The sequence below is a fragment of the Lonchura striata genome, chromosome 8 (assembly GCF_046129695.1).
Source record: "Lonchura striata isolate bLonStr1 chromosome 8, bLonStr1.mat, whole genome shotgun sequence".
NCBI classification, from domain to species: domain Eukaryota; kingdom Metazoa; phylum Chordata; class Aves; order Passeriformes; family Estrildidae; genus Lonchura; species Lonchura striata.
The window spans coordinates 1,324,750-1,352,648 of record NC_134610.1 but is presented as its reverse complement, the minus strand read 5'-3'; the positions used below and the strand labels follow the sequence as shown (position 1 = coordinate 1,352,648).

Here is a 27,899-nt window from a genome sequence, read left to right as displayed (position 1 = left end):
AAGGGGAAAAAAACGTTTTATGAATTGTGAAGGGAAAAAAACATTTAGGAGTTATGAACAAAATAAAAGGAATTATTACTTATTTTATAAAGGAAAAAATGCTTTTATTCCTGATTTTATAAAGGGAAAAATGCATTTATTGCTGATTTTATAAAGGGGAAAATCCTTTTAAGGTTTATTATATAAGGAAAAAAAATCCTTTTATGACTTGAGAAGAAAAATCCTTTTATTACTTATTTTTTAAGGAAAAAATGCTTTTATTGCATATTTTATACATAAAAATTATTTTATTACTTATTTTATAAGGAAGAAAAGTTTTTTATTACTTTATATTTAAGGGGAAAATGTTTTTATTGCTTATTTTTTAAGGGGGAGATGTTTTCATTAATTAATTAATTTTTCAAGGAAAAAAATGTTTTTATGGCTTCTTTTTTTTGGATGAGGCGCAAAATCCAGAGTGCCAGGGAGGTTTCTTGGGTCAAAGTGTTTCTGTTTGTGGTGTTCGTTAAAAAAATAAAGTTCTTAATTATAATATAATTAACACTTTATAATTATAAAATAATTATAATAATGCTTATTATGTAGCAATAATAATATTTAATAACCAACAAGCAAACGTCGGGAGTCCGGAGTTTCTGACACTGCCGGACCGATGGGAGAGGAGGGCAGGGATCCCTGAATCCAAGGAAAACCTCGCTGGGAGAACTGGGAATATTCCCCTGGAGAAGGGAAGGATCCAGGCAGAGCTCAGAGCCCCGGGAATGTTCCCCTGGAGAAGGGAAGGATCCAGGCAGAGCTCAGAGCCCCGGGAATGTTCCCCTGGAGAAGGGAAGGATCCAGGCAGAGCTCAGAGCCCCGGGAATGTTCCCCTGGAGAAGGGAAGGATCCAGGCAGAGCTCAGAGCCCCGGGAATGTTCCCCTGGAGAAGGGAAGGATCCAGGCAGAGCTCAGAGCCCCGGGAATGTTCCCCTGGAGAAGGGAAGGATCCAGGCAGAGCTCGGAGCTCTGGGAATGTTCCTCTGGAATATTCCCCTGTTCCCTGGGCATTCCCTGCTCTCACCTCTCCCTCCCGCATCCCTCTCCCCTCCTCCTCAGCGCCCTCCCGCATTGTCCCGAATCCCTCAGCATCCCGACCTTCCCTCGGCCCCGATCCCATCTCCATCCCGGCCTTCCCTTGCTCCCCTCGGCCCCCATTCCAGCTCCATCCCGGCCCTTTCCCAGCCACCCTCGACCCCCGATCCCCTGTCCATCCCAACCTTCCCTCGGTTCCCGATCCCATCTCCATCCCAGCCTTTTCTCCTCTTCCCTCAACCCCCCAGATCCCCTCTCCATCCCGGTCCTCCCCCAGCTCCCCTCGGCCTCCATCCCAGCCCCCGGTTCCCTCCCCATCCCCGCTCCCTCCCCATCTCCGCCTCCTTCCCGCGCCGCCCCCGGCACCTGCCCGGTCCTGCCCGCTCATCCCTGCCTCCCCCTTCATCCCTGCCCATCCCTGCCTCCCTTCCTGCCTCCCCACCCCTCCCCATCCCTCCCCATCCCTCCCCATCCCTCCCCATCCCTCCCCATCCCTGCCCATCCCTGCCCATCCCTGCCCATCCCTGCCCATCCCTGCCCATCCCTGCCCATCCCTGCCCATCCCTCCCCATCCCTCCCCATCCCTCCCCATCCCTCCCCATCCCTCCCCATCCCTCCCCATCCCTCCCCATCCCTCCCCATCCCTCCCCATCCCTCCCCATCCCTGCCCATCCCTCCCCACCCCTCCCCACCCCTCCCCATCCCTCCCCATCCCTGCCTCCCTTCCTGCCTCCCCATCCCTCCCCATCCCTCCCCATCCCTCCCCATCCCTCCCCATCCCTCCCCATCCCTCCCCATCCCTGCCCATCCCTCCCCACCCCTCCCATCCCTCCCCATCCCTGCCTCCCTTCCTGCCTCCCCATCCCTCCCCATCCCTCCCCATCCCTCCCCACCCCTCCCCACCCCTCCCCACCCCTCCCCATCCCTCCCCATCCCTGCCCATCCCTGCCCATCCCTCCCCATCCCTCCCCATCCCTCCCCATCCCTCCCCATCCCTCCCCATCCCTCCCCATCCCTCCCCATCCCTCCCCATCCCTCCCCATCCCTCCCCATCCCTGCCCATCCCTCCCCATCCCTCCCCATCCCTCCCCATCCCTCCCCATCCCTCCCCATCCCTCCCCACCCCTCCCCACCCCTCCCCATCCCTCCCCATCCCTGCCCATCCCTGCCCACCCCTCCCCATCCCTCCCCATCCCTCCCCATCCCTCCCCATCCCTGCTCCTCCTCTCCCGTCGCTCCCCGCTGCCCCCGGCCCCGCCGCAGCATCGCGGGAGCCGCGGCCATTGCGGCCGAGGCGGGGCCGCTCCCGGGGCCGCTCCCGCTCTGCCCCGGCCATGGGGAGGAGGAGGAGGGCGGCGGCTCCGCGCTGAGCCCCCCTGGATGCAGCTGAGCCCCCCTGGATGCTGCTGAACCCCTGGATGCAGCTGAGCCCCCCTGGATGCAGCTGAGCCCCCCTGGATGCTGCTGAACCCCCCTGGATGCTGCTGAGCCCCCCAGGACTGTCGGGGCTGAACCCCCCTGGATGCTGCTGAATCCCCCTGGATGCTGCTGAACCCCCCTGGATGCTGCTGAATCCCCCTGGATGCTGCTGAATCCCCCTGGATGCAGCTGAACCCCCCTGGATTCTGCTGAGCCCTCCTGGATGCTGCTGAGCCCCCCAGGACTGTCGGGGCTGAACCCCCCTGGATGCTGCTGAATCCCCCTGGATGCTGCTGAACCCCCCTGGATGCTGCTGAACCCCCCTGGATTCTGCTGAGCCCCCCAGGACTGTCGGGGCTGAACCCCCGGGTGGTGCTGAGCCCTCCAGGACCCTGCTGAGCCCCGGACTGGAGCTGCTGAACGACCCCGGGCACGGCTGAGCCCCCGGGCAGGGCTGATCCCCCCGGGCACGGCTGAGCCCCCCGGACTCTGCTGAGCCCCCCGGACTCTGCTGATCCCCCGGGCACGGCTGAGCCCCCCGGACTCTGCTGAGCCCCCCGGACTCTGCTGAGCCCCCCGGGCAGGGCTGAGCCCCCCGTGCGGTTCTGAGCTCGCGGCTCCGCCGCCGGTGAGGCCGGGGGGGTCCGTGCCGGGCTCCCCCCGCTCCTTCAGCCCCGGCTCCGTTATCCCGGGAATCCCCTCGCTCCGGCTCCGTTATCCCGGGAATCCCCTCGCTCCCAACCCCATTATCCGGAAGGATCTCCCGGCTCCGTTATCCCGGGGATCCCTCGCTCCGGCTCCGTTATCCCGGGGATCCCTCGCTCCGGCTCCGTTATCCCGGGGATCCCTCGCTCTGGCTCCGTTATCCCGGGGATCCCTCGCTCCGGCTCCGTTATCCTGAGGAATCTCTCTCTCCCGGCTCCGTTATCCCGGGGATCCCTCGCTCCGGCTCCGTTATCCCAGCCCGGTCCCGGCTTTCCGGGAGCTCTCCTTAATCCGGGCTCAGCCGGGCGGGCGATGCGTGACCGGCCCTGACCCGGCCCGGCCGGGATCCGCTCGGGAGCTGCCCCGGGAGCGCCGCCGGGAGGATCCAAAAATCCCTGGAAAACCGCGCCGAGGCTGCCGCTGGTATGGAGCGTTATCCCTTCATCCCTGCCTTTTCCTGGAACGGCGCTGAGGGATGTCAGCATTCCCGGGAATAACGGCTGGGGTTCTGGATTGCAACCCTAGGCTTCCCTGGAATTCTGCTGCGGGCTTTGGGCTGCCAGGATTCCCTGGAATTCTGCTTTGGGCTGTCAGGATTCCCTGGAATTCTCGATTGGGCTGTCAGGATTCCCTGGAATTCTCGATTGGGCTGCCAGGATTCCCTGGAATTCTCGATTGGGCTGCCAGGATTCCCTGGAATTCTGCTTTGGGCTGCCAGGATTCCCTGGAATTCTGCTTTGGGCTTTGGGCTGCCAGGATTCCCTGGAATTCTGCTTTGGGCTGTCAGGATTCCCTGGAATCGGGTTTGAGACTGTCAGGATTCCCTGGAATTCTGCTCTGGGCTGTCAGGATTCCCTGGAATCGCATTTGGGGCTGTCAGGATTCCCTGGAATTCCACTTAGGGCTGTGGATTTCAGCTGTGGGTTTCCCTGGAATTCTGCTTTGGGCTGTCAGGATTCCCTGGAATCTCGCCTGGGGCTCTTCCAGCCGCAGGTTTCCCTGGAAGCGCCTCAGCCTCGCTGCTTCCCGTTTTTTCCCGGTGCTTTTTCCCAGTGATGCACCGGGATGATTCCGCTTAAATTCCACTGAAATTCCCCTGAAATTCCATTTCAATCCCACTTACATTCCTCCCGCGTGGCAATAAGGATAGAAACATCCCACGCTGCTGGAAGTGGGATTTGGCTCGGCTGGTAAAAACTGGGATTTTCCCAGAAAATCCTAAAGTTGGGATGCCCACTGCTTTCCCAGGAATTGGGAGAAAACCCCTTCCGAGCTGGCAGAAAATCGAGATTATTTTCCATTTTTTCATTAGAAACGGAATCAATCTGAATGGATAAAGAGAAAATAACCGGTAAAAGCTGTTTTTTGTCGGGAAAAAAGGGCTGGAATTTTCTTGGGCGCTGGGAAAAGGGGGAGGAAAGATTACCGGGAGATTAAGGCACGCTGGGAATGACGGAGGCCAAGATTATTTTAACTCTTGGTGGCTTTGAGGGGGAGACGAGGCCTTAAAACTTGAGTTTTTACGGCATTTTTAGGAGTTTTGAGGTTATATTTGGGGGGGTTGTATGTGGTTTTTGGTATTTTTTAAATTTTCCCCTTGTGCTGTACATTTGGTGTTTTGTGTTGTCGATAAAAGCACACTTTAGGAAAATACCAGTAAAAAAAGCTGCTTTTCGTGTGCAAAAATCTCATTTTCTTGAGTAAAAGCCTCCTTTTTTTTTTTTTTTTGGCGGTAAAAATCTGTTTTTCTTGCATAAAAACCTCATTTTTTGGAGCAAAACCCTGCTTTATTTTTGTGCTAAAAAAAAAAGTGTTTTTTTTTTGTCTAAAAATCCGCTTTACTTGTGCTAACAAAAGTGATTTTCTCATTTAAAAATCTGGGGGTTTTTTTGGGTCAATGTCTGCTTTTCTGGTGTAAAAAGCTGTTTTTTTGAAGAGAAAAAAATCTGCTTTTTAATTTTTTTTTTCCAATTCAAGCTGGGAGGGGAGGAGGGGCACGATCCCACACAGTTCTGGGGTTTTCTGGCTGTTCCCACCTTCTTCCCACCTGCTCCAAAAACAGCTCCTGGTTTTTGGGAATGAGCACCCCCGGGAAAACTCGGGCTGCTGTAAATGTGGGAATGCGTGGGGCGGGATGGAATTCCTGCCTCCTCCATTTAATGGAATTTTGGGGTTTGCAGGAAATCGTGGCTCAGGATTTGCCTGGAAAGAAGGAATTTGGAATATCTCCTTTATTCATTTATTTATTTTTATTTTTTTTAATGCTAGAAAATTCCACCGGGTTTTGCCCCTGCGGGTGAATCCAAGGAAAAATTTGCCTGGGAATGTGGGAGAATTGAGCTCCACGTGGCTGCACATTTATGGGCACGGGAAAAAATGGGGATTTTTCCTGCTGTATTTTGAAATCTCACAGAGTGAAAGCAGGAGAAGAGGCAGGAATGAGCCAGGGATGGAGAGAGGAGATTCCAGCCCTTTGTGGGGATGAGTTTGGAGTGGGAGCCAGTGAGATTTCCAGAATTTATTGCCTTTAAACAATTTATTTTCTTTAAACAATTTCTTTTCTTTAAACAATTTCTTGGCTGTCACGGGGGCTCTCGGCGCTCAGAAATTTGGGTTCTCTCCTGATCTGCTGCATGGGGAAAAGGGAGGGAATTCAGCTCCATGGGGTCTGTGCTCCACGGCTTCCTCAGATCCCAAAATCCTGGAATTCCCGGGCTGGAAGGGACCTCCAGGACCACTCCCACCAGTCCCACCAAGCCTGACATCCCTGGAGCCTCGGGAATGCGACATTCCCTGATTTCCCTGTCCCACCCCAGCCTGCTCCTGGCCAGGCCCAGCTCACGGAATTCCTCCTTTTTTAGGGATTTAGGGCGGCCTTAAAAGCACTTTTGGTGGGTAAAATGTTCAGCTCTGCTTCATTTCATTCCATGCAAATGGGAATTTTTAGGCTGGGAACAATGCTTGCCTGGTAAGAATTTTGAGTTTTGTATCCTTATCCAAGCAGCTGGCTGTGGGCGGTCAGGGTTGGTTTTCCTGGGAGCACAGGTGGCCAAGAAAAGTTGGAGTCCTGCAGGATTGTGAGGTCACGCTGAGGTCTCGGGGTGCTGATGTTAATTAGGAAGATTTAATTACGTGCCCGGGATGCAGCTGGACTGTGGAATTCCAACTCTGCCCAATCAGTGACAGAGCTGGGTGAGAAACCGGACAACTCCTCAGATTTTCTTTGGGATTGAATTTGGGGATTTCCATGGCCAGGTTATTCCTGTCCTGCCGAGGATTAGGACACTTCATCCGTGATGAGCCAGAGGATTAAGGAGCAGCTCAGGGCTCGGCTGAGCCGGATTTACAGGAGAGCCACTTTGGGAATGAGGGGCTGGGACCTCCTGGAGGGAGGCCAGAGGGGCTGGGAGAGCTGGGAATGTTCCCCTGGAGAAGGGAAGGATCCAGGCAGAGCTCAGAGCCCCGGGAATGTTCCCCTGGAGAAGGGAAGGATCCAGGCAGAGCTCAGAGCCCCGGGAATGTTCCCCTGGAGAAGGGAAGGATCCAGGCAGAGCTCAGAGCCCCGGGAATGTTCCCCTGGAGAAGGGAAGGATCCAGGCAGAGCTCAGAGCCCCGGGAATGTTCCCCTGGAGAAGGGAAGGATCCAGGCCCTGCCAGAGGGCAGAGATGGGTGGGAGATTGGGAATTGGGAATTCCTGGCTGGGCTGGAATTCCCAGAGCAGCTGGGGCTGCCCCTGGATCCCTGGCAGTGCCCAAGGCCAGGTTGGACATTGGGACAGGGATGGAATGATGGGATTTAAGATCCCTTCCCATCCAAACCAGTCTAGAATTCTCTAATTGCCCAAAATTCCGCTGAGTTTCTTCTGAACACGCTTTAATTTCCTTCCCCCCACCCAGTGCTGCTGCAATTTCCACTTTTTCAGTCAGAAATTACCCCAAGTTTCACTAAAGAATTAAATTCCCAGCACTGGTGGGAAAATGCAGCTCATGAATTGGGATTTTTGCTGTATCTTTGTTTATCTTACCTTGCAGGGATGTTGGGAAAGGGAATGAAGAGGTTTTTCAGGGAGCAGGGATGGATTCTGTGTTTCTGAGCCTCAAAAAATTCAATATTGGTCATTCTGGGCATGGCCTGGCTGTGGGGGTATCCAGGGGCTGGGGGGGGTACAGAAGAAAATCCCGAACTATTGGTTTATATCCAGAGAAAACAGATTTTTAATCTCAAAAGGCAAATCAAGGATTGGAATCTGGAATTGTCTTGGATTTGCAGCCTCATAATCCCCACCCCCGGCATTGCGTGGGGTCAGTTCCAGGAAACGCTGGCAGGTTCCTCAGTTTCCTCCTGTTTCCTACCCCAAATCCTGCTTTTCCTGCTCCCAGCCCTGCAGGGTTTGGGGCAGGAATTTCCCTCTGCCTTGCTGCAGGATAATGGGGTAAAATTGGATTTATTCCAGGAAGTGGCAGCTCAGAACCTCAGGATTTTTCCCTTCCTCCTCTTCCTTCCTTCCTCTTTTTAGGCTGAATTTCAGTTAAAATAAATCTTTTTTTTTTTGGGAACATTGTTCCTTTTGGAGGTTTGGAGGAGGGGATTTTATGGAATCACAGAATCCTGGGATATTTTGGGGTAAAAGTGACCTTAAAGCTCATCCCATCCCATGGGCAGGGAATCCTTCCCCTATCCCAGATTGCTCCAGGCCCTTCCAGCCTTGGACACTTCCCAGGATGGAGCATCCACAGTTTTGCTGGGAAATTTAATTTTTCCTCCTCATTTTTTTCCTATTATGAAACTGTTCCCCGTGACCACTGTGGAAATGGATTGTGTTACCCTGGAACAGCAATTCCTGGAATGTTAAACCAGTGTCCTGGGAATCCCTCAGCAGGAAGAGCCATTGGTTGATATTTAGGACAGACAGAAATTGTTATTAACGAGGAGTCGGTGCAGAAATGCTGCAAGAATAATTAAATGAATCATTTATTCAATTTATTTAAATTATTCCAGCTCTTCCATCCCTTTGGCTCGGATGAACATGGATTAAAATGGGAGGGAAAATGGAAAGATCCCATTTGGGAATGAGGATCTGAGGCAGGGAGGATAAAGAAGTTAAAATGTGGATAAAACTGAGGAGGGATTTTTATTCATAAGAAGTTTGTTTATGTTTTAGGAAACATGGAAAAGTGATGGGATTTTCTTCTCTTTTTCTATTCCAGGAACTTGGAGAATCATCCAGTGGTTCAGTGCTGAGGGAATTCTGTGGGAGCATGGCTGGAGCAGGACACGGGGTCAGGGCGCGGAATGCAGGCAGTGATGGTGAGCAGGGTCATTAATTACACGGCACTAATTACTGACAGCAGCCACAGGGCAGAGCCTGGGATGGTTTGGGTGGAAGGGACGTGAAATCCCATCCCATTCACCCAGGGACACCTCCCACTGTCCCAGGTGCTCCAGCCTGGCCTGGGACACTTCCGGGATCCAGAGGCTTCTCTGGGAATTCCAGCCCAGCCAGGAATTCCCAATTCCCAATCTCCCAGCCATCCCTGCCCCCTGGCAGTGGGAGCCATTCCCTGGCTCCTGTCCCTCCATCCCTTGTCCCCAGTCCCTCTCCAGCTCTCCTGGAGCCCTTCAGGCCCTGCCAGGGGCTCTGAGCTCTGCCTGGATCCTTCCCTTCTCCAGGGGAACATTCCCGGGGCTCTGAGCTCTGCCTGGATCCTTCCCTTCTCCAGGGGAACATTCCCGGGGCTCTGAGCTCTGCCTGGATCCTTCCCTTCTCCAGGGGAACATTCCCGGGGCTCTGAGCTCTGCCTGGATCCTTCCCTTCTCCAGGGGAACATTCCCGGGGCTCTGAGCTCTGCCTGGATCCTTCCCTTCTCCAGGGGAACATTCCCGGGGCTCTGAGCTCTGCCTGGATCCTTCCCTTCTCCAGGGGAACATTCCCGGGGCTCTGAGCTCTGCCTGGATCCTTCCCTTCTCCAGGGAAACATTCCCGGGGCTCTGAGCTCTGCCTGGATCCTTCCCTTCTCCAGGGAAACATTCCCGGGGCTCTGAGCTCTGCCTGGATCCTTCCCTTCTCCAGGGGAACATTCCCGGGACTCTGAGCTCTGCCTGGATCCTTCCCTTCTCCAGGGGAACATTCCCGGGGCTCTGAGCTCTGCCTGGATCCTTCCCTTCTCCAGGGGAACATTCCCGGGGCTCTGAGCTCTGCCTGGATCCTTCCCTTCTCCAGGGGAACATTCCAGGGGCTCTGAGCTCTGCCTGGATCCTTCCCTTCTCCAGGGGAACATTCCCGGGGCTCCCAGCCTGCCTCCACCCTTCAGAACTGGGTATGGAGGCCTCACCTTCACCTCTGTTTCCCAAACTCCCTAATTCAGGCAGAGCCCAAACCCTGGATCAGTGACTCTGCTGCCCAAGGAATCTTTGGTGCTCTTGGGGCAGAGTCCGAAATACTTTGGCAGGATAAAAATTCCACATTGCGAAACCCAAAAGCGTTATTTGAGGGTGATGCCTATTTCAAGGTCAAACAATGTTCAATGAGAGGATGATTGTCGCTGTCGAGGCAGGACGGGAATGAAGAGACTCTGACTCCAGGGCTGCTGAGAGTAAAATTCTGATTTATTCAAAATACCCTGCTCTTTTATACAGAGCTCCTCAAGGATCAAATCCATTGGTTCTGAAGTGAAAATAACTCATACCATTGGTGTGCAGTGCTTGACGCACAGTGATAAAATTTAACTATAAACAATGTGAACAACAAGAGAGATAAAGAATTATTTACATTCTTCCCCAGCTCTTTCCCAGGCTTTTTGCCTGGCTGGAACCTCTCCGTTTCTCTCTTTGCCTGAATCTGAGTCCCACAGATGATTTACCCACGGATCCATGGGAACTGCTCCCTTTTCCCTTCCTGCAGCGGGCTGCTCCTCCCTGCCTGCCCGGTGGATCGGCGCCCGGGGGCTGTGACCCCGCCGTGCTGCCTGGCCATGAGGAGGTTTGGCTACTGCCGGCTGGTGTTGGCCACCTCGCTGCTCTGGCTGCTGCTGGACGTGTTCCTGCTGCTCTACTTCAGCGAGTGCAACAAGTGCGAGGACAGCAAGGAGCGCTCGCTGCTGCCCGCGCTGCGCGGTGAGTGCCGGCGCCTCCGCGGGGTCCAGCAGGGCTCTGGGGTTTGGATCCTCCTTGGCTCCCAAAACTCACAGGAAACCCCAAATCTGTGGGATCCAGCAGGGCTCTGGGGTTTGGATCCTCCTTGGCTCCCAAAACTCACAGAAAATCCCAAATCTGTGGGATCCAGCAGGGCTCTGGGGTTTGGATCCTCCTTGGCTCCAAAAACGCACAGAAAACCCCAAATCTGCAGATCCATCAGGGCTCTGGGGTTTGGATCCTCCTTGGCTCCCAAAACTCACAGGAAACCCCAAATCTGTGGGATCCAGCAGGGCTCTGGGGTTTGGATCCTCCTTGGCTCCCAAAACTCACAGAAAATCCCAAATCTGTGGGATCCAGCAGGGCTCTGGGGTTTGGATCCTCCTTGGCTCCCAAAACTCACAGGAAACCCCAAATCTGTGGGGTCCAGAGCATGACTCTGGGGTTTGGATCCTCCTTGGCTCCCAAAACTCACAGGAAACCCCAAATCTGTGGGATCCAGAGCAGCTCTGGGGTTTGGATCCTCCTTGGCTCCAAAAACGCACAGAAAACCCCAAATCTGCAGATCCATCAGGGCTCTGGGGCTTGGATCCTCCTTGGCTCCAAAAACGCACAGAAAACCCCAAATCTGCAGATCCAGCAGGGCTCTGGGGTTTGGATCCTCCTTGGCTCCCAAAACTCACAGAAAACCCCAAATCTGTGGGATCCAGCAGGGCTCTGGGGCTTGGATCCTCCTTGGCTCCAAAAACTCACAGAAAATCCCAAATCTGTGGGATCCAGCATGGCTCTGGGATCTTTGGATGTTTGATCTGGGATCTGGGATCTTTGGATCCTCTTTGGCTCCCAAAACACCACAGGAACCCCAAATCTGTGGGATCCAGCATGACTCTGGGGTTTGGCTCCTCCTTGGCTCCTAAAACACCACAGGAAACCCCAAATCTGCGGGATTCTGCTCTGGTGTTCTCTTGTTAGTGCTCAGGAACTCCCAGGATCACGGGATGTGATTCCATGCAGGAGCTTTTATTGGGAGCTCTGGGATCAGGGGTACAAACCCAAATCTGACTCCAACACAGCTTTAAAGCTGAACGTATTTTACATTCTATCCTTATATAACTTACATATAAATTATTAAACTTATATTGTTCTATTGTATACATTGACATGAGTTTCTCATGATCTTTCTTAGGCCCCTGACCACAGTTTCTCATGATTATTCTTACGATTAAACAGTAATTATATTTAATTACTAAACAATCATCACATCTCACAATTATATAATTTATCATGTACTAGCTACAAGTGCAGTTCTAGCACGGTACAAGGTTTACACTTTCCCAGGGTATTTTCTCAGGGCCTACTAAGCTTAATTTTCCTTTCAACTCTAAATTCCCATTATTTTAAAACCCTTTTACTATCACTCTGAGTTTGTGCTTTATGGTGAAACAGAGTAAAATTTAATGGGGTAGAAAAATCCATCTGGATTTACGTGAAGCGTGCTGTGTAGTGGCTTGGTAACATGTGTGAAATGTGCTGTTTATTTTAACCCTGCCGTGTTTGTAAAACCATCCTAGCCAAGGAGAAAAGAATAAAATCTCCAAAGTGAAAAGAAAAGAAGGGCCCCTTGAACTCTGAAACTAAAGAAAAAAAACAAAGTGAAGTCTGCAAAAAAATAGACGAAAAAAAACCCAAAAAACCCAGAGTCTGCAAAAAAATAGACAAAGGGATTAGAAAGTTCTCTGTACAAAAGGCCAACTGTAAATTGTAATGTGATATCAGCAAAATGAATATATATGAACCTATTGTAAGGTTCTATGTATATGCAAATTAGTAAGAGATAATGAAAAAGATGGAGAATCCCCAAGGGGCACAGATGCCCTTTAAAGAAAAATCCCTGTAAGAAAAAAATCCCTGTAAGAAAAATCCCAGCACTGTGATAAAAACATACAATTCCCTACAAATCTCTATTAGAGTTGTGGAATCTGAATTTTTCACCACAATTCAATGGGATGGGTGGGGTTCAAACGGGCCTCAAATCCCGTTCCGTGGGCAGGGACACCTCCCAGTGTCCCAGGCTGCTCCCAGCTCCATCCAACCTGGCCTGGGACATTCCAGGGATCCAGGGGCGGCCACAGCTGCTCTGTGAGGGTGCCTGGAGAAACTGAGGCTGCCCCTGGATCCATGGAAGTGTTGGAGCAGCCTGGGATAGTGAAAGGGAATAAATCCGGGAGGGTTCAATCATCTTGGAATAAAACTGGATGTTCTTGGATCCAGAGAGGGATAAAAGCTCCCAGAACAGCCGGGAGAATGGGGGCTGGATTTCCAGCATTCCTTGTGGGCAACCAGGAGCTTCCCAAAGGATAAACCCAATTCCCGAGTGCTGGAGGCCCCTTTTGCTGTTGGGTTTCCCAAAGGATAAACCCAATTCCCGAGTGCTGGAGGCCCATTCTGCTGTTGGGTTTCCCAAAGGATAAACCCAATTCCCGAGTGCTGGAGGCCCCTTTTGCTGTTGGGTTTCCCAAAGGATAAACCCAACTCCCGAGTGCTGGAGGCCCCTTCTGCTGTTGGGTTTCCCAAAGGATAAGCCCAATTCCCGAGTGCTGGAGGCCCCTTCTGCTGTTGGGTTTCCCAAAGGATAAACCCAATTCCCGAGTGCTGGAGGCCCGTTCTGCTGTTGGGTTTCCCAAAGAATAAACCCAATTCCCGAGTGCTGGAGGCCCCTTCTGCTGTTGGGTTTTCCAGCCGTGATTTCCCGGAGCCAGGAGGGCCCGGGGGAGATGGGCAGGGCCGTGCTCATCCCCAGGGAGGAGCAGGAGAAGATGAAGGAGCTCTTCAAGATCAACCAGTTCAACCTCCTGGCCAGCGACCGCATCGCGCTGAACCGCAGCCTGCCCGACGTGCGGCTGGACGGGTGAGGCTGTCCTGGGAATGCTGGAATGACGGGAATGGGGATGGATACCATCCTGGGAATGGTGGGAAGGGGGATGGATTCCATCCTGGGAATGCTGGAATGGCGGGAATGGGGATGGATCCCATCCTGGGAATGCTGGAATGGCGGGAATGGGGATGGATCCCATCCTGGGAATGCTGGAATGGCGGGAATGGGGATGGATTCCATCCTGGGAATGCTGGAATGGCGGGAAGGGGGATGGATTCCATCCTGGGAGTGCTGGGAATGGGGGGTTGAAATCCCATTATGGGAGTGCTGGAATGGCGGGAATGGGGATGGATCCCATCCTGGGAGTGCTGGAATGGGGTGGGAAGGGGGATGGATTCTATCCTGGGAGTGCTGGAATGGCGGGAATGGGGATGGATTCCATCCTGGGAATGGTGGGAATGGGGATGGATCCCATCCTGGGAATGCTGGAATGGGGTGGGAAGGGGGATGGATTCCATCCTGGGAGTGCTGGAATGGCGGGAATGGGGATGGATCCCATCCTGGGAATGCTGGAATGGCGGGAATGGTGCTGGATCCCATCCTGGGAGTGCTGGGAATGGGGGGTTGAAATCCCATCCTGGGAATGCTGGAATGGCGGGAACGGGGATGGATCCCATCCTGGGAATGTTGGAATGGCAGGAATGGGGATGGATTCCATCCTGGGAATGGTGGGAATGGGGGATGGATCCCATCCTGGGAATGCTGGAATGGTGGGAATGGGGGATGGATCCCATCCTGGGAATGCTGGAATGGCGGGAATGGGGGATGGATCCCATCCTGGGAATGCTGGAATGGCGGGAATGGGGGATGGATCCCATCCTGGGAATGCTGGAATGGCGGGAATGGGGGATGGATCCCATCCTGGGAGTGCTGGGAATGGGGGGTTGAAATCCCATCCTGGGAATGCTGGGATGGAGAATGAAACCCATCCTGGGAATGCTGGGAATGGGAGCTGAACCCCATCCTGGGAATGCCAGGGAATCGGGGCTGAATCCCATCTTGGGAATGGGGGAACTGGAGTGGGATGGGGGCTGAAATCCCGTCCATCCTGGCCCTGCCATGGCAGGAACACCTCCCACTGTCCCAGGGTGCCAACCTGGCCTTGGGCACTGCCAGGGATCCAGGGGCAGCCCCAGCTGCTCTGGGAATTCCAGCCCAGCCAGGAATTCCCAATTCCCAATCTCCCAGCCATCCCTGCCCCCTGGCAGTGGGAGCCATTCCCTGGCTCCTGTCCCTCCATCCCTTGTCCCCAGTCCCTCTCCAGCTCTCCTGGAGCCCTTCAGGCCCTGCCAGGGGCTCTGAGCTCTGCCTGGATCCTTCCCTTCTCCAGGGGAACATTCCCGGGGCTCTGAGCTCTGCCTGGATCCTTCCCTTCTCCAGGGGAACATTCCCGGGGCTCTGAGCTCTGCCTGGATCCTTCCCTTCTCCAGGGGAACATTCCCGGGGCTCTGAGCTCTGCCTGGATCCTTCCCTTCTCCAGGGGAACATTCCCGGGGCTCTGAGCTCTGCCTGGATCCTTCCCTTCTCCAGGGGAACATTCCCGGGGCTCTGAGCTCTGCCTGGATCCTTCCCTTCTCCAGGGGAACATTCCCGGGGCTCTGAGCTCTGCCTGGATCCTTCCCTTCTCCAGGGGAACATTCCCAGCTCTCCCAGGCTGGCTGCAGAGTCAGTGGGATTCTGTGGGAATGGGATTCCTCAGCAGGACCCCAGAAATTCCCGTTGCTGTATCCAAGCAGGACTGGCTCCCCTTTCATCCCTGCCCTGGCACTGGCAGATTCGTTCCAGCTGATCCTTGGGACCTCACACACACCAATTCCATCTTCATCCCATTCCATCCCGAGGTTTCTGTCAGGGAATGTCCCTGCATTTCCTGTTGGAAATGGCCAAGCTGGAGATGTTAATCAGAGCCAGCTCTAATTAGGAGCTATTGATAGACCTTAAACCCAGCTTAGCTCTCCAGGGAAATGCCTCATTCCATTCCCAAGGATTTTCTCCAGCAAGGGAAGAAATCCATCCTCAATCTTTTCAGGATGAGTGTGGCTGCAAGTGCCGTTCCATGGGTTGCTGGAGCATCCTGATTGGATTTTCTCCTGGAGATTGCAGCTGGAATTGGCTCCTGGCCGTGCTCCAGTGCTTGGGAACATCCAGGGCTGAGCAGAAACATTGGGATTTCTGGAACAGCTGCCAGGGTTCAACATGGAGCTGGAGTTTTGTTGGGATTCTCCAGAAAAACCCCAAAACATCATCGGGAAGTGATGCTGGATGGGGAAAAGGGCTTGGGATGGAGCAGTGGATATGTGGGAAAACTCCATTTAATTGGGAACATCCTTCCCTCAGATCCATGTTTCAGGGCAGGAATTCTTGCTTGGATTTTGAGGTGAGACCAAAATTTGTTATTACTGAAATTCAGCCCTCACGAGGAGAAAAAATTGGTTTATTTTGGGACAGCCGCACCTGATCCTGCAGCAGGACCTGTTGGATTTGGGGTTTTTCCAGCTCTAAGTCGTGGTGGATGAAAAATTCCTTCCTCAGAGGGTGAGGAGATCCTGGCACAGCTTTCCCAGGGAAGATTTCCCTTGTGGAAGCACAGTCCTTGCTCTCCTCCCAGGTTTTCCACGTGGGCTGCAGCTGCCTTTGCAGCAGCCCACTGCATCGGGAGATAGAATTGGGCAAGAGGAGCTGCCAGCTCCTTAATTAGTGTGAAAATCATGGAAAACAGATTTTCCTCCCTGGCAGCCTCGGAGGGGCCCCCAAGACATCCCTGGATGGAGGAGAAAGCAGATTTTATTGAAGGAAAATTGTTTCAAAGGGGATTTTTAAATTTCCTTTACTCCTGGTTTCAAGGGGCTTGGAGTTGCAGGAAATGCTGGAGCAGTTTGGAGAAAAGCCCAGATAAAGTCAGGGTGATTTTTGCAGGGATTTTTTTTCCAAGGGTGAATTTTTCAGGCTGCCTTGGAAGGGCTCTCACCTCCTTCCCACGATACCTTCTCCCAGAGAATCTGCAGGAAATCCGGAGTCCCACATTTCCCACAGACCTCTGGAAAGGAGGATTGTGGGAGGGGCATTTGGAGGCTTTGATGGATTAACTTTGGAAAATCCATGGCTTTAAAGGCTGTGCAGGTGCCCCACATTCCCGGTTTTCCCAGAAATACCCTAAATAATGGAATGGTGCTTGGCTGAACTGGCAGGGTTTGGTGCTGGAGTGGGAATTTTGGGAAAGCAGGCAGGATTGGAATGTTCCTGGTGGATCAGCTCTGCCTTTCCTTGGCAGCTCATCCCAGGCCATTCCCCGTGTGCTCCAGACCTCCCTGCAGCCAAATCCATCTGGGAATGGCTCCACCTGGAATTCCTGACTGAGCAGCTCGGGGCTGGAGTCTGAGCCGTGGGGCTGAGCTGGATCCTTGCTTGGAATGTCAGGAGTGGGAGAGTGAGATCAGTCCCTTCCTCCAGCTGTGTCACCCCTGGGGCAGCTGGAATTCCAGTCTTGGATCTCCAGTTCTGTGAGATCAGCCCTTCCTCCAGCTGTGTCATCCATGGAGCAGCTGGAATTCCAGTCTTGGATCTCCAGTTCTGTGAGATCAGCCCCTTCTCCAGCTGTGCCATCCTCTAAGCATTTGGAATTCCAGTCTCTGGATCTCCTGAGATCAGCCCCTTCTCCAGCTGTGTCATCCTTGGGGCAGCTGGAATTCCAGTCTTGGATCTCCTGAGATCAGCCCCTTCTCCAGCTGTGTCATCCTTGGAGCATTTGGAATTCCAGTCTTGGATCTCCTGAGATCAGCCCCTTCTCCAGCTGTGTCCTGCTCAGAGCATTTGGAATTCCAGTCTTGGATCTCCTGAGATCAGCCCCTTCTCCAGATGTGCCATCCTTGGAGCATTTGGAATTCCAGTCTTGGATCTCCAGTTCTGTGACATCAGCCCTTCCTCCAGCTGTGCCATCCTTGGAGCATTTGGAATTCCATCTCTGGATGCCCACCTGGCCCCTTTGATCCATCCCCCCCCTCCCGAGCTATCTGGATGTGGAACCTCCCCTTGAAGAGGTGCCGTGGCCACTTCCAGGCCCCTTTTCCATCCTGCCTCAGCCTCGGAGCCGTTGGAATCCCGGCCCCTTTGTCCCCTCAATCCATCCCCCATCCCTGGGAGTGGCAGCAGAGCCCTGGTGGCTTCCAAGCCCCTTTTCCACGCCAGGAGGATGTGGATTTCTCCCGGGCCGTTCCTCCTTCGGGCTGAGCCCCCTCTCCGCGCGTTTCCGGGTGTTTTTGGGCAGGTGCAAGAGCAAGGTGTACCCGGAGGAGCTGCCCAACACCAGCGTGGTGATCGTGTTCCACAACGAGGCCTGGAGCACGCTGCTCAGGACCATCCACAGCGTGCTGGAGCGCTCCCCGCCGCGCCTGCTGGCCGAGATCGTCCTGGTGGATGATGCCAGCGAGAGAGGTGGGGCTGGGCCCGTCCCAAATCCCATCCCAAATCCCGTCCCAAATCCCGTCCCCTCCTCCCAGAGAGCCTCCGGCAGGGGTGGGAGTGTGCTTTCCACCAAGCTCATCCCAAATCCCATCCCAAATCCCATCCCAAATCCCATCCCCTCCTCCGGCAGGGGTGGGAGTGTGCTTTCCACCAAGCTCATCCTGGCAGTGCTGGGTTCTAGAGGGGGGAGTGGAAAAAATTCATGGAATCCAGGAATGGTTTGGATTGGTGGAGACCTTTAAAAGGCACCAAATCCAACCCCTCACCATGGCAGGGACACCTCCCACCATCCCAGCTGTCCAGCTTGGCCTGGGACACTGCCAGGGATCCAGGACAGCCCCAGCTGTTCTGGGAATCCCATTCCAGCCAGGAATTCCCAATTCCCAACCTCCCACCCATCCCTTCCTCTGGCAGTGGGAGCCATTCCCTGGCTCCTGTCCCTCCATCCTTGTCCCCAGTCCCTCTCCAGCTCTCCTGGAGCCCTTCAGGCCCTGGATCAGACCTACCTCAGTAAATCTGGCATTCCTGGAGAAGTCAGTCCTTCCCTTCCTCTCTCCCCACCCTCCTCATTCCATGTTATTCCATTTCCTGAATACCCTCACTAAGGCATTTCCATGGAATTCCAGAATGGTTTAGGTTGGAAGGGACCATTTCATTCCAACTTTCCTTTTTTTTGCACCTCTTTGTGCTTCATTTCCTTCATTCTTCACTATATTTTCTGGTTTTTTTGGGGTTTTTTTTTTTGCCTTTTCATTTCTGTTTTGACCCAAAGATTTAAAAAGCAAACTCTGCCTGTGGAACTGGGGCTCCCAGGAAAAGGAATCCCATCAAGTTCCTTACATGGAATCCATGGGATGAGGAAGGATCCTGGAGCACCCAGTGGGTGCCGATGGCAAACTCAGCCCTGCAGCCACTCCATCCTTCAGTTCTGCCCATGGAGCATTAATTAAACCCTAATTACTCCCTGAATTTCCCTGCTCATTAAGTGGATTAATGATTCCCTGTGCCAGAAGGTGGAGGAGGATTTGAGCCAAGTCATTCCCATTTTTCCCAAAGCGTGCAAAGAGCTCCAAAGGGGAAATCCATCAAAAAAAGCCTTTTATTTGTTTTTTTTTGGTTGAACCAGCACCAAATTGTCCAAAGTGCCTTTGTTTTGTTTTGTGGTTGCTGGTTCATTCCGAGGAACTGATTATGCTTTATTTAAAATTCCTGGGATATTTCACTGGAATCAGGGAATGGCTTGGCTTGGAAGGGACCTTAACCCCATCTCATTCCCACCCCCATGAAGTGCTGCTCCAAGCGGAGAGCTTGGAACGAAACCTCCCAAAAAAATCCCATTTTCCTTCTCTCCCTCCCAAAAAAATCCCATTTTCCTTCTATTCCCTCCCAAACAATCCCATTTCCCTTCCATCCCTCCCAAACAATCCCATTTCCCTTCCATTCCCTCCTAAACAATCCCATTTCCCTTCCATTCCCTGCCTGAAAAATCCCATTTCCCTTCCATCCCTCCCAAAACAATCCCATTTCCCTTCTATTCCCTCCCAAACAATCCCATTTTCTTTCCATCCCTCCCCAAAAATCCCATTTCCCTTCTATTCCCTCCCCAACAATCCCATTTCCCTTCCATCCCTCCCCAACAATCCCATTTCCCTTCCATCCCTCCCCAACAATCCCATTTCCCTTCTCTCCCATTTCCCTTCTCTCCCATTTCCCTTCTCTCCCATTTCCTCCTCTCCCATTTCCCTTCTCTCCCATTTCCTCCTCTCCCATTCCCTCCTCTCCCATTCCCTCCTCTCCCATTTCCCTCCTCTCCCATTTCCTCCTCTCCCATTCCCTCCTCTCCCATTTCCTCCTCTCCCATTTCCCTCCTCTCCCATTTCCCTCCTCTCCCATTTCCTCCTCTCCCATTTCCCTCCTCTCCCATTTCCTCCTCTCCCATTTCCTCCTCTCCCATTTCCCTTCTCTCCCATTTCCTCCTCTCCCATTTCCCTTCTCTCCCATTTCCTCCTCTCCCATTCCCTCCTCTCCCATTCCCTCCTCTCCCATTCCCTCCTCTCCCATTCCCTCCTCTCCCATTTCCTCCTGTCCCATTTCCCTTCTCTCCCATTCCCTCCTCTCCCATTTCCTCCTCTCCCATTCCCTCCTCTCCCATTTCCTCCTGTCCCATTTCCTCCTCTCCCATTTCCTCCTCTCCGGGCAGAGTTCCTGAAGGCGTCCCTGGAGCACTACGTGCACGGTCTGGGGGTGCCGGTCCGGATCGTGCGGCTGGGGCGGCGCTCGGGGCTGATCCGGGCGCGGCTCCGGGGCGCCGCCGCTTCCCGGGGCCAGGTGCTCACCTTCCTGGACGCCCACTGCGAGTGCACCCTGGGCTGGCTGGAGCCGCTGCTGGCCAGGATCAAGGAGGACAGGTAAGCAATTCCCAGCTCCAGAGGCACGGCTCTGCCCCAGCCCCTTCCCTGCCTGCTGGAAAACAGGGATTCAAAGGATTCACTGAGCTGCAGCGACACCATCTTAAGATTTTTTTATTTTTTTCAATTCGTATCAAAATCTCACTCCTGAATAAATATGTGAGCAGCTTTCCCAAGGCCTGGATCTCTCCCATCCAATGGAAGTTTTCTCCCTGGTTTTTACCAGGAACAACTTCTCTCTTTGACCCCTTGAACTCATGGAAATTTGCACCCTTTTTGTTCCTTCTCTTTTCTTGTTTTCCCTTTTTTTTACTCTTTTCCCATCTTTTTTTTCCTCTTTCCCCTCTTTTTCTCCCATTTCCCTCCTTTTTACCTTCTTCCCCATTTCCCCCGCTTTTTCCCTTCCATCTTTCCCTCCATTTCCCTCTTCCCCCTGATTTTCCCCATTATTCTCCTTTTCCTTTTCCCCCTTTCCTCTATTTCCCTTCTTCCCCCTTTCCTCCCTTTCCCCCTTTTTCTTCCTTTTCTCCCCTTTTCCCCATTTTTCTCCCCTTGCCCTACCTTTACTCTATTTTCCCTCTCCTTTCCCTCCTTTCCCTCTTTTTCCCCTCCTATTTTCCTCCTTTCTTCTCCCTTCTACTTCCCCTTCTTTTCCCCTTCTCCCTCAGCTTATTCCCCTCTTTTTCTCCCTTTTCTCTCTCTTTTCCTCCCATTCCTACTCCTGTTTCCCCCCTATTCCCCCTCCTATTTTCCCCCTTTTTTCCCTCTTTTCCCTTTCTCCCTCATTTTATTCCCCCCTTTTTCTCCCCTCCTTTTCCCAACTCTTTTCCTTATTTTCTCCCCCTTTTCCCCTCTCTTTTCCTCCCCCTTTCCCACTTTTCCCTTCTCTTTCCCCTCCTATTTCCCCCCTTTTTTTCCCCTCTTTTCCCCTTCTCCCTCATTTAATTCCCCCTTTTTTCTCCCCTCCTTTCTCCCCCTTTTCTCCCCCTTTTCCCCTCTCTTTTCCTCCCCCTTTCCCACTTTTCCCTTCTCTTTCCCCCTCCTATTTTCCCCCTTTTTTCCCCTTCTCCCTCATTTAATTCCCCCCTTTTTCTCCCCTCCTTTCTCCCCCTTTTCTCCCCCTTTTCCCCTCTCTTTTCCTCCCCCTGTCCCACTTTTCCCTTCTCTTTCCCCTCCTATTTTCCCCCTTTTTTTCCCCTCTTTTCCCTTTCTCCCTCATTTAATTCCCCCTTTTTTCTCCCCTCCTTTCCCCCCTTTTCTCCCCCTTTTCCCCTCTCTTTTCCTCCCCCTTTCCCACCTTTTCCCTCTCTTTCCCCTCCTATTTTCCCCCTTTCTTCCCCTTCTCCCTCATTTAATTCCCCCCTTTTTCTCCCCTCCTTTTCCCCCTCTTTTCCTTATTTTCTCCCCCTTTCCCCTCTCTTTTCCTCCCCCTTTCCCACCTTTTCCCTCTCTTTCCCCTCCTTTTTTCCCCTTTTTTTCCCCTTCTCCCTCATTTTCTCCCCCCCAATCTCCCCCTTTCCCCCTTCCCTCATTCCCCTCCACCTCCCACCGTGCCCAAACACCCCCATAACCCCCAAATTCCCATTTTTCCCCCAGGAAAACCGTGGTGTGCCCCATCATCGACGTGATCAGCGACGACACCTTCGAGTACATGGCGGGCTCGGACATGACCTACGGCGGCTTCAACTGGAAGTTGAATTTCCGCTGGTATCCCGTGCCCCAGCGGGAGATGGAGCGCAGGAAGGGGGACAGGACCCTGCCCGTCAGGTCAGTGCCCCCTTCCCAAAAATCCACCCCCCGCATCCCAAAATTCCGCTGCGGCATCGGAGGCGGGATCGCAGAGAAGTCCCGGGCGCCACCTTGGTGCCGCAACGTTGGGCCGACCCCGTCCCGTCCTCTTCCCAATGGACTCCAGGGATTTAGGGATTCCAGGGGCTTGGGGATTCCAAAGATTTAGTGATTACAAAAATTTAGGGATTCCAGGGATTTAGGGATTACAAAAATGTAGGGATTCCAGGGATTTGGGGATTCCAAAGATATAGGGATTACAAAGATTTAGGGATGACAAATATTTAGGGATTCCAAAGATTTAGGGATTCCAAGGATTTAGGGATTCCAAGGATTTAGGGATTCCAAAGATTTAGTGATTACAAAGATTTAGGGATTCCAGGGATATGGGGATTCCAAAGATTAAGGGATTCCAAAGATTTAGGGATGACAAAGATTTAGGGATGACAAAAATTTAGGGATGACAAAAATTTAGGGATTCCAGGGATTTAGGGATTCCAGAGATTTAGGGATTACAAAAATTTAGGGATTCCAGGGATCTGGGGATTCCAAAGATTTAGGGATTCCAAAGATTTAGGGATTCCAAAGATTTAGGGATTACAAAAATTTAAGGATTCCAGGGATTTAGGGATTCCAGAGATTTAGGGATTCCAGGGATTTAGGGATTCCAGAGATTTAGGGATTCCAAAAATTTAGGGATTCCAGAGATTTAGGGATTACAAAAATTTAGGGATTCCAGGGATTTCTGCCTCTTCAGATCCCTCTGTTAATGGATTTTTATTCCTGTTTTCTTGGGATTTAAGGCAGATATTCCAAAGGATTTCTGAGCATTTTTGAGCTTTGAACCCCAGTGATTTTCACTTAAATTCCTGGTTTATTGCTTGGAAAATGGGATTGATAACGGAGCACCCTGAGGGAAAAATGATCCAAGAGCGTGCCCTGACCTCTTCCATTTAATCGCTGGAATTACAGAGTGGAACAAAACCTCTTCCAGAATTGGAAATGGAGCTGAAAAGGGAACAAATGGAATAAATTCCTGGCCATGGCCATGCCTGCTCAGCTCCAATAGCTGCTGGGGCTTCCTGCAAAATTCCAAAAGAGACAACAAAGGGTTCCCGAGTGGATGGAATGGATTTAAATCTGGGAAGGGGAAAGAATTCCAGTCCTGCAGGTGGAGGGAAGGGCAGCTCAGGGATCAGCCCAGGCAAGGAAGGGATGGAAGGGCAGGAAAAACCTTCCAAAATTGCTTTCAAAATTCCCATTTCTGTCCCTGATTCTCCTGGCAAGGCTGGAATCGGGGATGGGCGGATTTGGGGTTTATTCCCAGGATTTGGGGTTTATTCCCATCATCCATCCATCATCCATCCATCCATCCATCCATCATCCATCCATCCATCATCCATCATCCATCCATCCATCCATCCATCCATCATCCATCCATCATCCATCCATCATCCATCCATCCATCCATCCATCCATCCATCCATCCATCCATCATCCATCCATCCATCCATCCATCCATCCATCCATCCATCCATCCATCATCCATCCATCCATCCATCCATCATCCATCCATCCATCCATCATCCATCCATCATCCATCCATCATCCATCCATCCATCCATCCATCCATCATCCATCCATCCATCCATCCATCCATCCATCCATCCATCCATCCATCCTTCCATCCATCCATCCATCCATCCAGTTGTCACAAGGAGCTGAGAGTGAAGGGTTGTGCTTTAGGCTGGATTAAATCCCAGATCTCAGGTTTTAGTCCAGGAATTTCAGCCTTTGGAGTCAGGGAATCCCAAAACCATTCCCAGATTGGCACATTTTGTGGATATTTCCATGCTTTTCCCTCCGTTTTCAAAGCTGAAGGCGCTTCAGGCTGGGATTAGAAAAACTAAAAATACGGATTGTGGTCCAGGAAATGTTTTGTATAAATTAGGGATTGAGAGGGAAAATCCAGGATTAAATGCTAGGAAAAAGGAAAGATCAAAAAAGATAGAAAAAAGACAAGATTAAATATCAGGAATGTGTTAGGATCATGGAATTTCCTGAGCTGGAAGGGACCCACAAGGACCATCAACCCAACCCCTGGCCCTGCAAGACATCCCAAAACCATCCCCAAATCCCTGTGCCTGGGAACATTTTCCAAATGCTCCCGGAATTCTGGATATTGCTGGTACATTACTTATTATCTTGATAAAATATTAATATCTCGATTATGAATAATTAAACTCGGCGCTGATTGCTGTTAATGAGCCCTGCCCGGGCGGTGCAGAGCTGGGATTGATGCTGATCCTGGTGCCAATCCTTTATTCCCAGATGAATCCCCTGAGGTCTGCTTCAGTAGGAGTTTGTGCCCTTTGGGATGGGATTCCTTGGGAACAGCAGGATGAGGTGACGCCACGCTGGAATCCCTTTGCCAACCCCTTTTTGTCCCATCATGAAATCCTGGGATGGGCTGAGGCTTTTCTGGGATGCAGCAAACCTGGGATTGCTCCCGTGTTTTCTGTGCAGGAACGGGAATCCTGCTGGGAGCTGCAGGAGTGGGAAGGATGAAATATTTATTTTCCCAAATAAAACAGGAGCAGGTGATGAGGAGAGCCAGTCCCAGCAATTCCCAGGAGCTGTCAGGTGATTCCACAGGGAAAAGACGCAGAACTGAGGAAAACAATTTATTTTTACAGTTTAAAAACCACTTTAAGGCCTTTGATCTTCCTGGTATTTTGGTGGAGGTGGTTTTCCAAGGAAAGCTCTGCGGGTCTGGTTGTGTCCCATTAAATTCCCATCCCAGGGAATTTCATCCTGCCTGCTGCACTCCCCTTGTCCCAGGAGCCGGGCTGGGGAGCGGGGCACGAGTTCCTGAAATTCCCAGTGGGAAACTCGGCACTGCCAGGGTTGTTAGGGAGGGATTTGGGAAGAGTTTGGTTTCAGAAAGCAAAAGGACGTTTGGGGTTCTCTGGAAGAATCCAGCTCAGTTTCATCCTTCAAAATTCGCTTAAGGCTCAGACTTGGAAAAAATGGGGAATTTTGTATGAAGCAAAGAATGTCTCCAGGCAGGGGAAGGAAGAAGGAGGAATGAGAATGTTTGGATTGGGAAGGACCTTAAATCCCTTCCCATCCACGCAGGGACACCTTCCCTATCCCAAGGTGCCAACCTGGCCTGGGCACTGCCAGGGATCCAGGGCAGCCGCAGCTGCTCTGGGAATTCCAGCCCAGCCAGGAATTCCCAATTCCCAATCTCCCACCCATCTCTGCCCTCTGGCAGGGCCTGGATCCTTCCCTTCTCCAGGGGAACATTCCCGGGGCTCTGAGCTCTGCCTGGATCCTTCCCTTCTCCAGGGGAACATTCCCGGGGCTCTGAGCTCTGCCTGGATCCTTCCCTTCTCCAGGGGAACATTCCCGGGGCTCTGAGCTCTGCCTGGATCCTTCCCTTCTCCAGGGGAACATTCCCGGGGCTCTGAGCTCTGCCTGGATCCTTCCCTTCTCCAGGGGAACATTCCCGGGGCTCTGAGCTCTGCCTGGATCCTTCCCTTCTCCAGGGGAACATTCCCGGGGCTCTGAGCTCTGCCTGGATCCTTCCCTTCTCCAGGGGAACATTCCCGGGGCTCTGAGCTCTGCCTGGATCCTTCCCTTCTCCAGGGGAACATTCCCGGGGCTCTGAGCTCTGCCTGCATCCTTCCCTTCTCCAGGGGAACATTCCCGGGGCTCTGAGCTCTGCCTGGATCCTTCCCTTCTCCAGGGGAACATTCCCGGGGCTCTGAGCTCTGCCTGGATCCTTCCCTTCTCCAGGGGAACATTCCCGGGGCTCTGAGTTCTGCCTGGATCTTTGCCTCCCAAGGGTCACTCTATGGATTTTGGAGAAAAATCAATGAAAAGAAAATCCAGTTAAGATCATCTTTATTCCTCCCTGGAGTGTGGCTGGACCTGAGCTCCATGAATTTTGGGGAAAAGCAGGAAAATCCAGTTTAAAAATCTCCTTATCTAGTTGTTTTCCATAGAATTTCTGTGCGGTGAAATGTGCTGTAAATTCCAGAGTGTCCTTTAAAAAGTCCTTTTTATTCCCATGCAACTCCTCCCAAGCATTCCCAACTGGATTTGATCTGCTGCTCACCCAGGGGACCCAAATCCCACCCACTTCACCCTCACAATTCCCCTGAAATAATCCATGGAAATGGGAGCGAACCTCGAGTGTGGCTGGGCCCAAAATCTGTGGATTTTGGGGAAAAGCAGGAAAATCCAATTTAAATTTTCTTTATTGCTCCCTGGAGTGTGGCTGGGCCTGAGCTCTGTGGATTTTGGGGAAAAGCAGGAAAAATCCAGTTAAAATTGTTTTTATTCCTCCCTGGAGTGTGGCTGGGCCTGAGCTCTGAGGATTTTGGGGAAAGAGTAGGGAATTTCAGTCAAAATTTATTTTATTGCTCCTTGGAGTGTGGCTGGGCCTAAGATCCATGGATTTTGGGGAAAAGCAGGAAAAATCCAGTTAAAATTATCTTTATTTTTCCTTGGGGTGTGGCTGGGCCTGAGCTCCATGGGTTTTGGGGACGAGCAGGGAACATTCCATTAAAATTCTCCTTTTCTAGTTGTTTTCCATAGAATTCCTGTGTGGTGAAATGTGCTGTAAATTCCAGAGTGTCCTTTAAAAGGTCTTTTTTCTTTTTTTTCTTTTTTCTTTTTTTTTTTTCCCTTTCCTTTCTCCCTTTTTTTTTTTTCCTTTTCTCTTTTCCTTTGTTTTTTTCCTGTTTGTTTTCCACCCAGGACCCCAACTATGGCTGGTGGCCTCTTTTCTATTGACAGGAGCTACTTTGAAGAGATAGGAACTTACGATGCAGGAATGGATATCTGGGGTGGCGAGAATCTTGAAATGTCCTTTAGGGTAATTCCTGTTTTCCTTCCTTTTCTCTTCCCAAAAAAACCCCAAAAAATTCCTCCATTTGTGCTGTCATTCCTTCACGGAGCTCCTGCTTTAGCTGGCCTGCAAGTCATGAGTTAAATGGAATTTTTATAAATTGGGGAAACCTCGCTGGGTGTTCTGGGATTTTTTTTTTTGCGGCATGGAATATTTTAATATTAAATAAATATTAAAATATTTGTAATATTAATATATTAATATTTTAATAATACATATTTTAATTTTTGCTGCATTGAATATTTTAATATTAAATATTTAATATTTTATATTTTTGGGGGGGTTATCCCTCTGAAATTCCATATATTTTAAGCATTCTTTTATGGGAGAAACGAGGTGAATTTATTACAAAATAAGATTAAACATCAGTTTTAAGACATTTTGGGAATGGTGACATCATGGACTTGCAAGTTCCAGCTGGAATTCTGGGCCTGTGGGAGGGAAATTCCGTGTCCTGCAGAAAATGCAGATATTCCTGCTGGGATAGGTGTGAGCTGCAGCTCTGAGGGAAACGCAGCCGGTCACTGCCCTTGGGATGGAAAAGTGGGAAATGAGGAATGGGTGGAAAGGACGCTGGGAATGGCTTTGGACTCCTGATGTGTCCCAATTCCCGGATTTAGGGGTGGGAATCACCCCCAGGGTCCCTCTGGTGCCCACAGCCCATCCTGGGAATGCCCATTCCCATTTTTCCTGTCTTTTCCATTCCCCCAGGACTGTTTTCCTTGCCTCGGAAGTTTTTTAGGGAACACATTTTCCCAGGGGAGTTTGGAAGTTTTCCGGGCCGTTCCTCTGAACTTCCATTGTTCCCTTTGCAGGAAAATCAAAAGGTTCAGTTCCCCTCCTGAGCCCGGATGCCTCCAATGAGGAGATTCCCACATTTTTTGTTGCTTTAACCCCTAAAATTCCTGCTGGCGTGTGCCAAGGCCCCTGTGCAGGAATTCTTTCCCGTGGTTTTCCATGTTCTGCAGGAGATCCCTGGAGCAGGGAGTTCCAGGCACAGTTTAAACATTCCAAAAGTGCCTTTCCCACCCCAAACCATGGGGTCAGGGATAGAATAAATGG

General features: G+C 51.7%; 1 protein-coding gene across 2 annotated transcripts in view; it reads left to right on the top strand.

The window, feature by feature from the left end:
• Nucleotides 1-3,106: 3,106 nt before the first annotated feature.
• Nucleotides 3,107-27,899, top strand: part of GALNT13 (polypeptide N-acetylgalactosaminyltransferase 13) — a 43,527-nt gene continuing 18,734 nt past the window's right edge. For both annotated transcript variants that reach the window (XM_077784863.1, XM_077784862.1), the window contains exons 1-8: nt 3,107-3,618; nt 8,404-8,503; nt 10,098-10,309; nt 13,067-13,235; nt 17,527-17,693; nt 19,924-20,131; nt 21,728-21,898; nt 26,687-26,804. In XM_077784863.1, coding sequence (XP_077640989.1) covers nt 10,168-10,309; nt 13,067-13,235; nt 17,527-17,693; nt 19,924-20,131; nt 21,728-21,898; nt 26,687-26,804 — 975 coding nt within the window. In that variant the 5' untranslated portion in view covers nt 3,107-3,618; nt 8,404-8,503; nt 10,098-10,167. The remainder of the gene's footprint in view (nt 3,619-8,403; nt 8,504-10,097; nt 10,310-13,066; nt 13,236-17,526; nt 17,694-19,923; nt 20,132-21,727; nt 21,899-26,686; nt 26,805-27,899) is intronic.